Source organism: Schistocerca nitens, chromosome 10 (genome assembly GCF_023898315.1).
Source record: "Schistocerca nitens isolate TAMUIC-IGC-003100 chromosome 10, iqSchNite1.1, whole genome shotgun sequence".
NCBI classification, from domain to species: domain Eukaryota; kingdom Metazoa; phylum Arthropoda; class Insecta; order Orthoptera; family Acrididae; genus Schistocerca; species Schistocerca nitens.
The window spans coordinates 72,949,038-72,962,169 of NC_064623.1; the positions used below are offsets into that span (position 1 = coordinate 72,949,038).

General features: G+C 42.2%; 1 protein-coding gene across 11 annotated transcripts in view; it reads left to right on the plus strand.

Moving 5' to 3' along the window:
- Positions 1 to 12,778, plus strand: part of LOC126210188 (putative zinc finger protein 833) — an 81,885-nt gene extending 69,107 nt beyond the window's left edge. For 6 of the 11 annotated variants that reach the window (XM_049939361.1, XM_049939358.1, XM_049939357.1 and 3 more), the window contains one exon: positions 10,145 to 12,778. In XM_049939361.1, coding sequence (XP_049795318.1) covers positions 10,145 to 10,895 — 751 coding nt within the window. In that variant the 3' untranslated portion in view covers positions 10,896 to 12,778. Of the gene's footprint in view, positions 1 to 2,328; positions 2,755 to 10,144 lie in introns of those variants that run through there. The other 5 variants (XM_049939356.1, XM_049939355.1, XM_049939365.1 and 2 more) reach the window with 3 other exon arrangements.
- Positions 12,779 to 13,132: the final 354 nt, after the last annotated feature.

Genomic DNA, 13,132 nt, shown 5'->3' on the forward strand with positions numbered 1-13,132 from the left:
GGATCTGGGTTTGGCCGTGGCGACGCCCGATTTAAATACCCTCCGCCTGCGGCGCACTCCCTCCGCTGTCCACGCCCCGCACCGCAGTTGCGCGGTGGAACAGATTGCGACGGCGTCTGAGATGACGTCAGTGTGATGGCTCTGTCCGCCGTGGTCGTCACAACTATACGTTTGCTCGGTACGCATCGATATCGTGAACACCAGAGGCATACTCGACTGATGTATCCGAGCAAGTCGGCAGTCGCTGAACATTGTTTGTCGGAAAATCACGCTATGGAGTATGAACACACGAGGATTCTGGTACAGACGTCGAGATACTGGGACAGCGTTGTTAGGGAGGCCATCAAAATTCGCACCAATGACAACCTCATAAACCGTGACTGTGGCTATAATCTTAGCAAGGCTTGGGAACCAGCGATTGGGTTAATCAAGAGTAAACCGAGGAAACGTATAGTTGTGACGACCACGGCGGACAGAGCCATCACACCGACGTCATTTCAGACGCCGTCGCAATCTGTTCCACCATGCGACCGTGGCGCGGACGGCGGAGGGAGTGCGCCGCGGGCGGAGGGTATTTAAATTGGCCGCAACCGCGACCGAGCCCAGTTCCCCCTGAGCAGCCTTAGCGTACAGATCTCCGTACCGGCACATTCACAGGAGCTCAGTCCGTCAGTTCACCTGATGATGGCGACATGTATGATCGCCGAAATATTGTGCCCGTTGGACACTGTAGACCGGCAGTACACCCGTGGATATTTTCATATCAACAATATCTCCAATCACTAATTTTTTAAATAATTTGCGATTCATATCCACAGATAAACTGTTCCAGAGACACAATTGTTACACAAGTGAACAGCAAGGGCAAGAAAGGGCAGTGTATGATGTTTCATTAGAGACGACTTCATCAATCAGGACTTCAGTTTGTTTGCATTAAATATTTTATAACAATTCCTGTAACACAACTCTTATGATAATTTTTAACAACAATGAAATAATTCCTTCTTTATTCCCTATAGTCATCACAAAAATACACCAGGTACACCTGATAAAAGAACAGTTAATACATTCAGGCACTTTACGGTGATGACTAGTATTTTGTTTGGATAGATCTGGCATGGAGTAAGAAATGTTCTTGGCCATTCTTCTGCATATTTGATCAAATTTGTAAAATGTGGGGATGCAAACTGAAAATGTAGAAGAGTGCAGCAAAAGCAGTACATTATTTTCTACAAATGGTAAGAATACGTTTTGGTTGTATCACTGAAGATTATTCTCTTTCATTTTTACAAATTTTGCTACATTGATTACAAGACTTTTTCCAATTAATAGCCCATTTTCGTAATTTTTGGTCCTCATTGAACTTGATGTTCCATAAGACAGAAAGAAATCTGCTGAAACAGTAACCCACTGATACTTACCATGGGCGTTGTTGTATACGAATGTGCCCAAGCACTCATTGACTGCACAAGCAACTCTGTGTGGTTTTCGCTCAAAATGAAAATGAGTGTTTTGCACAAAATCTTACTGACTGGCTTTACACGCAGCTTTTAGGGAATAACAAAAAGCTTTGTCTTCACGTCAACAATGAATGTCTCTCTAGTATTACCTGTTAATGACATCTCTACACATTCACTTGAGATAATGTTTGTAATATTGTGATTACCTTCCCTGTGTAATTTCCAAATCTGTTTAACCAGGTAGAAGCAGCCTGAAAAACAGTAGTGTTCCCAGGGTTGCCACAGGTTCTGGAAATCAGAGAATTTCAAATACAGCATGTAAATATGAAAAAAAAAGAAAAAACACTGGAAAAGTCTCTTTTTTGTCTCAGTAGATGAAATAGTTTGTTTACATAGGTGTCGTGCTGGCTGGGTACAGCTGAATATGTGCACAACTTCCCCACTCCCTCATTCCTACTGCTTTTCCCCTTCCTACCGCTCCCCTCAGCTTATGGTCATTGCTGCCATCACTTCTTGCCGCTAGCCTAGCAGCTGCCGACGAGAGACATAGACATAAAGAGTGGATTGTTTCGATCTGAATCTCAGAGACTGTAGACGCAGTGGCAGGAGACGGCGGTCATGTGTGCATGAGTTGTATCAGAGTGATTGTGTGAATGTGTGTGTGCTCTAGTTTTCTGACAAAAGCTATGACTGAAAATTTAGTTGTCAGAGTATGGTTGTCTTTTCTATGTGCCTGTCTGCAGCTCATCAATCTTCTCTAATTATCTTTATGGTGAGTTGCTACCCATTCTCATTATTACTGATTTTCAGAGTATGTGAACAAGTTACCTTTATTTGTGGATTGATCACTGTGATTTCATTTCCTCAGCATGCTGCCTGTGGCTCGTGGATTTCCATGATAGGCCAAAACTAGAGGCCGTTTCTGCAGATATCTGCAATGGATCAGGCCTGCCGATCTGAAGCCATTTGGTTCTCACTAATGTGCAGGCTCTGCCCGTCAGATCTAGACTCGCTAATCTGCCCGCAGGCAGGGTCTGTTTATGTGTGGCATTAATGGAGCAGATTTTCATGGCTTATCCATGGGCCCAGGACTGCGGTGTTCCTCAGCAGGCCAGAGACCACGGGTGATGGATTTCAGGAATTACGACTGTCTCACCACAAGTACATTGTATAGTGCGTTGTTTTATAGACATTTTATTTGCTCTAGTACATTTGGCACTTCACAAGTAGTTTATATGTTAGAAAGTATGGATAATAATAAGAAGAAAATGGTGCCAGTCGCTGGCAGTTTGTACGCTGTGTATTCACATATTTCTCGAAAGAAAAATCGCACAACACCTTAAAAATAATTGATATTACAGAGTGGATAATAAACTGACAATAATGAACATAGTAGAACAAACATTTTATTGGCTGTCACCTACAATGTTGGATTACAAAATTCTTCCCAGCCTTATACACTTCTTTCAAGAGGCCAACTTTTTTGCGATCTCTGTTGGTTCGTCAGGGCCAGGGGACATCAGCTGGTAAGTAATTTTCAGTGTCAATAAACTTCACCGACAGCTACATACTTAAAAGATATTTTATTTTGAAAGCAACCTGTTTTGGCAATTCATTTTGCCATCTTCAGGCCCCATACGCTTTTATCCAAATGAACGAATTTGTCATACAGCAGCATAAATCACTATGTCATGAATTCCAATTGTTGCAACACAATGTTGTTGCTGTCACATCTTCATATGAAGCAATTGTATCATGATTGGAATTAATGGTATCCAGTGATTTATGGTGCTTTATGACAAGTTTGTTTATTTGGATAAAAGTGGTAGGGGCCTGAAGATGGCACAATGAAATGTTGAAACTGGTTGCTTTCAGAATAAAATAAAATATCTCAAAGTATACTGCTGTTGGTGAAGTTTTTTGTCATTGAAAACTTTTTTCTGAGGTTATTTTAAATCCATCTTGTGACCCCAAGCAAATGCGTATTTTCGTCACCAAATGTGTTTTGTTTTATAGAAATAAAGTAACTTCAGTGGTCGTAATGAAACACACATGCCATTTGGGTTGCTTTCTCATCTAAAAACAGTTCATTACAAATGATTTTTATGTTAGTATGTGCAATTTTTACTCACATCAGGAAATACCATATGCTTGTAAGAAATTTTTATTTTTGTATTTTTATTTTTTTATACGTTTCCTTGTTTCTTGTACCATAGATGCAGAGACAGATTGCCAACTTAGGTCTTGACTTACCCTTGAGATCTCAAAATTTATCAGGGAAAAATGCTAAACCTTGTCTGCAAATCAGGGAATTTCACTTGGAGAAACTTCTGGTAACCCTGATAGTTGTATTTTCATCTTGACAATACTGTTGTAAAGAAATGCACTCGTCATTTCAATCCAAGAACAAAATATACTGCATCAGTAAGAATTTTCAAGTAAGAAGAGTATATGAGTTAAACTTCTCTATTTGTAGCTTATTCTGGAAACATATGCCTGATATTCCTAATAATTGATTTTGATATCAGTGTTCTATCATTTCACAAAAGTTACTATAATACTAGAGATTAGACTGACTTGGTTTAAAGTGTGGTGTCCTGAGTAAATCTAAAAGGGTAGCAAACTTCTGATGTAAATGTTCAAACCATGGTGAACATTCAAGCTTATTACAGTTACATTTTTGGCTGGTCCATAAGTTCATTCCATTTTTTTCACAAGTTTAATAAACAAAACAGATACACATAACAGATAATATATTCTCCTTTACTATTCACAGCAGTCTACCAATGGTGGGGTAACTTTTCAATTCCCTGACTGTAGAAATCCCCTGGTTTTGAAGTGAAGAACTCATTGAACCATGTTCGGAGTGCTTTTTCATCTGGAAAGAAAGTTACTTGAAGGTTTTTTTGATAGAGAGTGGAAAAGTTGAAAATCTGAGGGCAGAAGATCAGGTGAATAAGGTGGATGTGGAATGACTTCCCAACCCAAATCCTGTATAACGTTTTTTGTCACTCTAGAAAAATGCGGACAGGCATTATCGTTAATCCACGAGTCATTTGATGACAAGCAAGCAGAGGTGCACATGCTACCTTTTGTGATTTTGGCTTAGACCATACAGTACCCATACAAACAATTTTTGAACCTTCCCTATTGCCCTATTGCATGCAAATGCCATACATTGGTGAAATGATCACAGTTGATCACATTTTCCAATTCTCTAGTAAGCTGGTGTGAATCGTTGTTGATTAATAACTTTATAAACGATCTTCGTCAGGCTCTGAAGGTTTTCCTGAATGTCGAGAGTCACTACTGTGAAAACAATCCTCCTTAAAACGAGAAAACCATTTTATTGCTGTGCTCTGATCAATGGCATTATCCACCTAAATGGTGCAAATGCTTCTGGCTGCCTCTGTTCCTGTCACCCCTCTACTGTACTCAAACAAAAGAATATGCCGGAAATGTTCCAATTTCTCCATGTGGCTCTCTGTTTTATAATGGCCGTAGCTCCACTTTCTCCAAATGACAATATGTAAACTCAAATAGTGACAGTGAACTACTAATAAAAAAGGACAGTCAATAAATAAACCACTGCAAGTAGAATACCATTATGCAAAACAAAAGCTTTGTGACCTTATGCACCAACCTAATACTTTTGCATTAGCAAAACTCTCTCCTTTCATTCGCTCTCCATATTTCACAATTCTCAAGAAAAATTCATTTAGCAGATGATTAAATCTGTGGTAAAAGAGGAAAATATTTGTATTCTCGTTATGTGCACCATGGCTGCACAGGCTAAACACACATTTTCATCATAACACATATGCACTGAGCTACAAGATAAAGGTTTTCGAAGATAAATTCATGTTGTTCATTAGACTTCTATCATCCTTATCACAGCAGAGGAAAGTTGGTAGGCTGTGTTTCCTTGTTACTTACATATAAATCCTGTAGATAATCTGTGCCATATTTCTAGTCTTTTTCAGACCAAAACCAAGCAATTATCCACAAGGTGTCCTTGTAGTCTTTCATGGTGACATGCCTGAATAAAATCTTCACAGTTTACAAGCCTTGACACTTTGAAGAAAACACTTGAGTTTCATGGCTGCCTCCACCATTTTCATCAGGAGTAAAGATTACTGACTGTCAGAGCTGTCAAAGTGTTCCATTTCTATTCACTTCATTCAGAGTTGATTAGCAGTCCACCTATATAACTCCTGCAAATTAGAAGTTTGAAATACATGTCAATGTGTGTGTGAAGATAGACTTTAGTACTGTCTACTGCCACAGATTGTGTTACTGGCTGCCCATAGGTAGTGATTGCAGCAGCACTTGTTCCGGCTTGTGAGTATACTGGTGGATTAATTTTAATTTAAATTATAATATTGAAAATTTTTATACTGGTGGACATCGGTAACAGAACGTGGAAGAAGATAAGCATGGGGAACTGTGAACAGTGTGGTTTTTCTGGAGGAAAGCAGTGACTGCTTCAGACATCCACAATAGTCATATGTGAGGAAACAGCACTAAGTTGCAGATCTGTTATTGATTGGCTATCAGAGTTCAAAGACTGCAGGAACTGTGCTTGTGCTGAAAAGCACAAAAGCACTGGGGGTTCAGCAACTGCATGCAAACCAGACAATGTCCAGTGTGTCAGTGATTTGATATTGGGCACAGGCGAATCATATGTGATGAAAGACAACAACAGGTCTATCACACCATGAGAACTTGAAGATGAAGTTGTCTGCACAATGACTGTCTTATTCCCTCACCATTGTGCAGAAACATAAGACTGTGGAAATGTGCCATCCATTGAGTCCTTTGAGTGTCTCGTCACTGTTGACGAGCCATGGTTCTGCCACAAGGCACCAGAAAAGAAACGCCAGTCTATGGAATGTGTTCTGAGATTGGGAAGGGATACTGCTGGTGCACTGGCTCCCTCCCAGTGACCCTCAAAGATGATTGGTTCTGCCTGTTAAGTGCGCCAACTCTGCCAACACAATGCCACTAAGGAAAATGGGGCTGCAGAGTCACCTTCCCTATTTCCAGTATTTGTGAACTAGGGTTTACTGTGCTCAACATCCTCCATATTCGGTGGATCTTCCTCCTAGCGACAATGCCATATTTAACACTATTAAAGAGGTCATGCAGGGTAAGAAGCTCACCACTAATGATTAACTGTGTGCAGTTGTCCACCAAGTGGTGCTAGGCCACCCCCAAAGAATTGCTTGCTGTGCAGATATGGACGCTGCAAGAATGATGGCAGAAATGCATTGCATAGACATTAGTGGGGAATATCTGTAATATAATTTCATTCATTTGTTCAGTAAGTGGCTCCTGTGGGGGGGGGGGGGGGATGCATTGCCAGTCACTTTTTGAATGCTCCAAGTATAAGTCAGAGTGCAGCATTTATAACTTTAAAGAGAGGGCTGAAGTGATGTGTGGAAGGCGAGGTGGACATCTCCAGTCTGCCATGGGACTGATGACATCAAGAAACCACATTAGAAATTGCTGCTCCCACCTTCCTACAAGCATCAAGCATCTGTCTTTGCTTTCGCTCGATTTTCAAAGCCTGCCCCATTGAGGGCGTGCCTTTGGTCACTGTTAAAAATGTCACATTTTATTCTAATCTCAGCCAACTCTTCCATAACGGAATTCCACGATGATGACGTAAGTGCCAAGACTCTTGTATTTTCAAATTGTATTGATGTTCATTCTCCAGGCAATGTTCATCTATGGCCGACTTCCTAAGCTTCCTGTGTTTAATATATCAGTGTAAAGCTCAGCGACATTGTGATTTATGTGACGTATATAGATATGCCGCATTTGCAGGAGATACCACAGACAGTGGCAACTTGCGAGAGCTATGCTATCTTTAACGGGGTGTATCAGGTCTCATTTCTTGGAGACTGGCCCAAACACTGGTCTCAATCCATGTCTCTCCAGCACACCCTGTCTTGCTTCTCATCAACTTACAGTGTGGGAAGTGTGCAGCTGGCTTGGTCTGTTTTGCTGATTCACCAGGAATTGTTCATCATCAGTGGCACCTAAAAGCATTTGCATTGTCACCCTTGTTGTAACCATTTGTGGAAGAGCTCAACCTCATTGTATTCCAGCCACACTGTGGACAACGAGGAGGACCATAGGACATGTGCTGTGAAGACATGTACTAAGACCAGTTGTCTGGCCTGCCTCCAAAATTCAAGATATGTTAAACTTGGCTAAAGACAACATATCTCTTCGAGTGCCCTGTGTGTATGGTGATCCATTGCAAATACAGCAGCGCCTATATAGGCCAGAATAATCAGAGTTTCTGGGTGTTGTACCGAGATCAAGAGACATATTAAAAAAAGGAGCATGAACATCATGTGGAAAACAGACATAAAACACAATTTAAAAGGATGGAAGTCTTGGCTCCTGTTTCACCATATTTACATTCCTTTATGAAGGAGACTGCCAAGATTAGAACAAACGACAATTTTAAGACACCAGGGGTATGCACATAGCAGGCCATGCGGGTAGGCTTTAGATATTAGCTGAAAGTGAAGACAGATGCTTGACGCCTATATGGATGGACAGTGGCAGTTTTAGATGTAGTGCTGGTCCTTCACACCACCTGTTGTCATCAGTGCCACAGTGAACTGAAGCTGCCATGAGTTTCTCAACTCGCCTTATACACATACCTCACTTCGGCCCACTCTGGAAGGTTCCAGATGCTGCAATTACGCCTATGTAACTGGAACACTATGCCAGCCCTGGCTGTCAATGGTTTTTAATCCTGATGATGGGGCAGGTGAATGACAATAAAGTATCCTGCTGCAGTATGGTGTAAGAAGAAAACAAGAAGGTGCAGAAGTAGCATTAAACAGTGGAAGTTTATTTTTACAATAAGGCAAGAAAGAAAACATGAACAACATCAAACAGATTCTCCATGAAGGAAATGTAAGAGATCGTCCTGATCTATGAGAATAATTCTCACTGTTGATACATTTCCAGGAAGGTGTGAGAGAAAGCACACAGTCTGCCACCATAGGTTATATTGCCATAGGTTAGGTTGGAATCGGTCACTCTCACAGTCTGTGGTTGCACTGGCATGTTCCTGATACTGGTGATTAGTATTGGAGACTTGTATGTCACTCGGATTCATAGTCAGTTTCAAACTCAGATTGAGACTGCCGAAGAGCTGCAGGTGGTGGTCCTATAAAATGCACCCAGCGTGTGGATCCCAGGAAGTGGCCAGAGTCACATGACTTCACACGCATGAGATAGTGCTGGCTGTGTTCAGTGATCGTAGTCCCCTCATTACTGCAGCAGATGTCTCAGTGCAGTGGAGCTGCATCAGCTGCAGGGGTGTGGCAGGGTGGCAATCTGATGGGCAGTGCTGTGTCGCATGTGTGCTGTGTCATCAGAGACAGCCATAGACTGCATTCATCTGTGCTGAGTCATCAGACACCAACCATACACTGCATTCCTCCATGCTGGTTCATGAGGCACCACCAATACAGTGCTGTCCTCTGTGCTGGGTCATCAGACACCACCTATACACCGTACTCCTCTGTGATGGGTCATCAGACACCATCTGTACACTTTTCACTTTGGAAGGAGATGGTGAAGCAATCTCAGTGCATAGATGGTGGTCTTGGCTGAGGTGGCAGCCAAGGTCACCGCATTCCTCTTCCCCATGCAGCAGATGGTACAACCAGTTGCAGTACGTGGAATGGAGAACAGGGGCACTGGCAAAAAGGCCAGGGCTGCAACCAGGGCCAAGTGGTGCAGAGCAGCATCGAAATGAGGATATGTGATGTGCTGCGAAGGTGCCTGTTGGGAAGAACTCTCTATGCATGAGAAGAAGCAGATTTTTTTGAGGGCTGAAGTAGACGCCCAATAATATGGATGTAGCAAGGTTTACAGGCAGGAAGGAGGATGGTGAGTGGATTGTGTGTGTGCATTGGTAGGTGCGGGTGGGTTGGCAGCGGGCATACAGCTAAAGTGCCAAAGGCAAGGTCAGAATCGATTGCTAACACAATCGGTGGTTGCACTGGTGTAGTCCTGGTCTGGGTGCATGGTATTGGAGACTTGCCATATGTCACTCAGATTCAGGATTGGCTTCAGATCAGACTGTGCGAGAGCTGTAGGTGGCAGTCCTTGGTCTGCCCAGCATATAGGTACCAGGAAGTCGCCTGTGTCACGTGGCTTCATGGATGTGGAATAGTCCTGTTTGTGTTCGGGGATTGCAATGCCCTTGTTAGTGCAGTGAATGTCACATTACAGTGAAGCTGCGTGAGCTGCAAACTTGGCAACTTGCAGGACATTGCTGTGTGGCATGTCTGCTGGCTCATCAGACACCAAATACACACTGCACCTCTCTTCCCTTCAGTGGGAGAAGGCAAAGCCATCGCAATGCGTAAACAGTAGCCATGGTGGAAGCGACAGCCAAAGTCAGGGCAGTCAAAAACTGCATTGTTGTGTACTAAGAGATGCAGCTTGTAAACTGAGAAGATTTTATTTAAGTATCTATGATGATGATGGATTGTGCTATTCGTTTAGAAGCTTATCCTCAGACCATGCCGCTTACACTGCATCTTAAAGCATCTGGGGATCTTGTGTATGATAATATAATCCTTATTTCCTGTAGTGTACTGCTATGAGAACGCTTTTTGACAGTTTTTTTTTCTGTAACTGTGCAGTGTCTTCCCCAGTGGCATGGAGGACGACAACAGAACTGGTGGCGGTGGCAGTCTGTATACACAGTTTGGCCTGCCTACAGGAATGGGCAACACCACAGAGTGCACCATCGAGAAGGATACATTCTGTGAGGTAAAAAACAGGGGAAGTCACGACACTCCGCATTCCTGCAGAGTGTGTCCCAAAACATTCAGAACTAGTCTTGGCTTGAAGACACACTCTCGGTCGCACAAGGGAGAACGTCCCTATAAATGTGAAGTGTGCCACAAGGTATTCAAGTTTCGCAGCAAATTGAGGAAACACTCGCAAGTGCACACAGGGGAACGTCCATACACTTGTGGTGTGTGCAATAAGGCATTCACAGAAAAGTGCCACCTCAAGAGCCACTCGCGACAGCACACGGGGGAACGACCATACGAGTGCAGTCTATGTCAAAAGAAATTCTTGTATAGCTCCAGCTTGAACATCCATTTACGTCTGCATACTGGAGAGCGGCCGTTCGCCTGTAGCGTCTGCCCTAAGACATTCACGCAAAGTTCTGTGCTGAGGAATCACTTGCGAATGCACACAGGGGAGAGGCCGTACAGTTGTAAAATTTGTCATAAGAAATTCTCGCAAGAAAGCAGTTTGAAGAATCATATTAATGTCCACACAGGCACACGCCCATACAGTTGTGATTTGTGTCAGAAGAGCTTCAAGAGCAGAGGCAGCCTCTGGAACCACTCGGTAGTACACAGTGCCGAACGTTCATAAACTGTGACGTCTGTCTGAAGACCTTCAAACAAACGTGAAGTCAAATGAGACACCCGCAGCTGCACTCCAGCTAACGCCCTTTCTGCTGTGACGTGTGTCATAAGTGATTTAATACGAGGCATGAAACTGAAAGCCACACTGAATCTCACGTCATGCGTGGTGAAAGAACTCCTGAAGTATGCACCTTTATTATAAAGCTTTGGCAAAAATGGCTTTTACTCTCCGTTAACGATAGCGCTACACTGATTTGCCTTTTTTTGCTTTAGACAGCTGAGGGAAAACTGCCTTAAACAGAATGGATATTACGAACTCAAGGCAAGAGTTGGTCAAGAACGTGGAATAATGTAGTGCCGCGGCATGCTTCTGATTCTCTTTCCATCTGTTAAGCTATTAGACCAATGCGCGAAACCTAAGGACGAAAATAGATTTCCCATGATGTGTCACTGCCAAGTAACATGGAAAGAACACCTGTTGTATTGTACATTAAGTAACTGAAAGAAATACGCGACAAGATGAACAAAGGAGACACGTGTATTCGAAGATAACGCGAGGGGCGTTCAGTAAGTAATGTAACACATTTTTTTCTCGGCCACTTTCGGTTCCAAAAATGTGGAATTTGTTGTGAGACATTGTGGAATATTCACTCTGCAACCCCTACAGTTCCATGCAGTTCCGATAGCTGGCAGCACTGTAAGGTGGGCATATCATCTTGATTTTTGTGAGTTATCGATGTGCATGTCACAGACAGAGAGAGATAGAGAGAGAGAGAGAGAGAGAGAGCGAGAGCAAGTTGTGTTGCAGTTAATTTTCGCTCGTGCTATGACACAGTCTTTGCCACCGCGCAGTCTGGTAAGTTCTTACTGAAGTATGGTAGGTGACGGATGTATTCAGAAGTGCTGTGTTGACTTGTGATTCTATCTGTTGCGAGAAAGATTTATTGTAAGGGACAGGAGAGATGAATTGAATGAATGATATATTGAAAGGCGAGAAGAATATAAAGTCTGAGGTGGGTTTTTTTTTTTTTTTTTTTTTTTTTTTGAGAAGTAGCTTGAGGTAAGACAGCAGCACTGCGCATCTACTTAGTCGGAATGATTGTCAGCTCGTTAACTTTGTTCGCTTTCTCAGAGCTAAGGAAAGACCACCCCACTTCCCTCAATCATGCATTTACATAACTGATAAAGCTGTTTGATTTTTATGGAAATTCTCTGTTAATAAAATACTTTTTTTAAATCATTGATCACTTTGTTAAGCATAGTATTCTTCAGACCAGTTTTATATATGTAAAGATCACGCAAAATTTTACCCTTGTCCTTTTGGATACATATTTCATTCTAAAATCGTTGTCTTGGAATATTATTTTATAGGATTAGTTACTCTCCCCATCCCTCTGTTTAAAGAAGGGCTACCATTGTGTTACACCATGTGGTATGCAACAGTTTGAATATTGTGTGGAAATTTTATTTAAAAATAGAAATCTAGCTTAGCCGCTGCCTGCTTGCTGTTTGTTATTGTGCTTTCGAGAAATCTGCAACAATGTCAAGATGCGAGGTAAGTGGAAATTTTGATTAGGGCCAGGTAATTGTTTAACTTCAGTTGCGCATTTAATGAAGGCCAGTTACAGTTCAACTTAATTACGTTCAGTTAAGTCGCAGGTTGGCATACGAGTTTAAGTTGGATAACAGTTCGTGGGTACATACACTCATGGTCAGAAAAGAAACAGAACACCTTGAACAATTAGTGATGGGACATACATACTTACAGGACCTGTATGTTAGTATGACTACAGAAATGATTAGCTTTTGAACCATGTTGGCCTGAATGTTGAAGGTGGACATTGATATTGTGACACAACACCACCTATCGGTAAAATGTGCCTGTGGCTCTCAGCGTTGCTGTAAACCGAATTATTATTGGCGCTGTTAACCAAGGGACATAATAGTAATAAAGATTTTCCTTTCAATAATTGTTTTTTTATGAAAATGTGTTTGTCAAAATACTTGTTGTTGCTACTGTATATATAAGTTACTCTTTCAGTTTCTGAGTGCAGCACGATCACGTAACAGTCCACGGCCACCGTCTGGAGCGTAACGCAAAGCTTTGACCACGCGGAAACGACAGTTTGTCGTACACACTGCTTTCATTCGTGTCGTTGCGTTTTGAGACCGCAAGTCATGTACTCGTGTTTCATACAAGAGTTTTTGCACATGATGCCACACCTGTTCACACTTTTCGACATA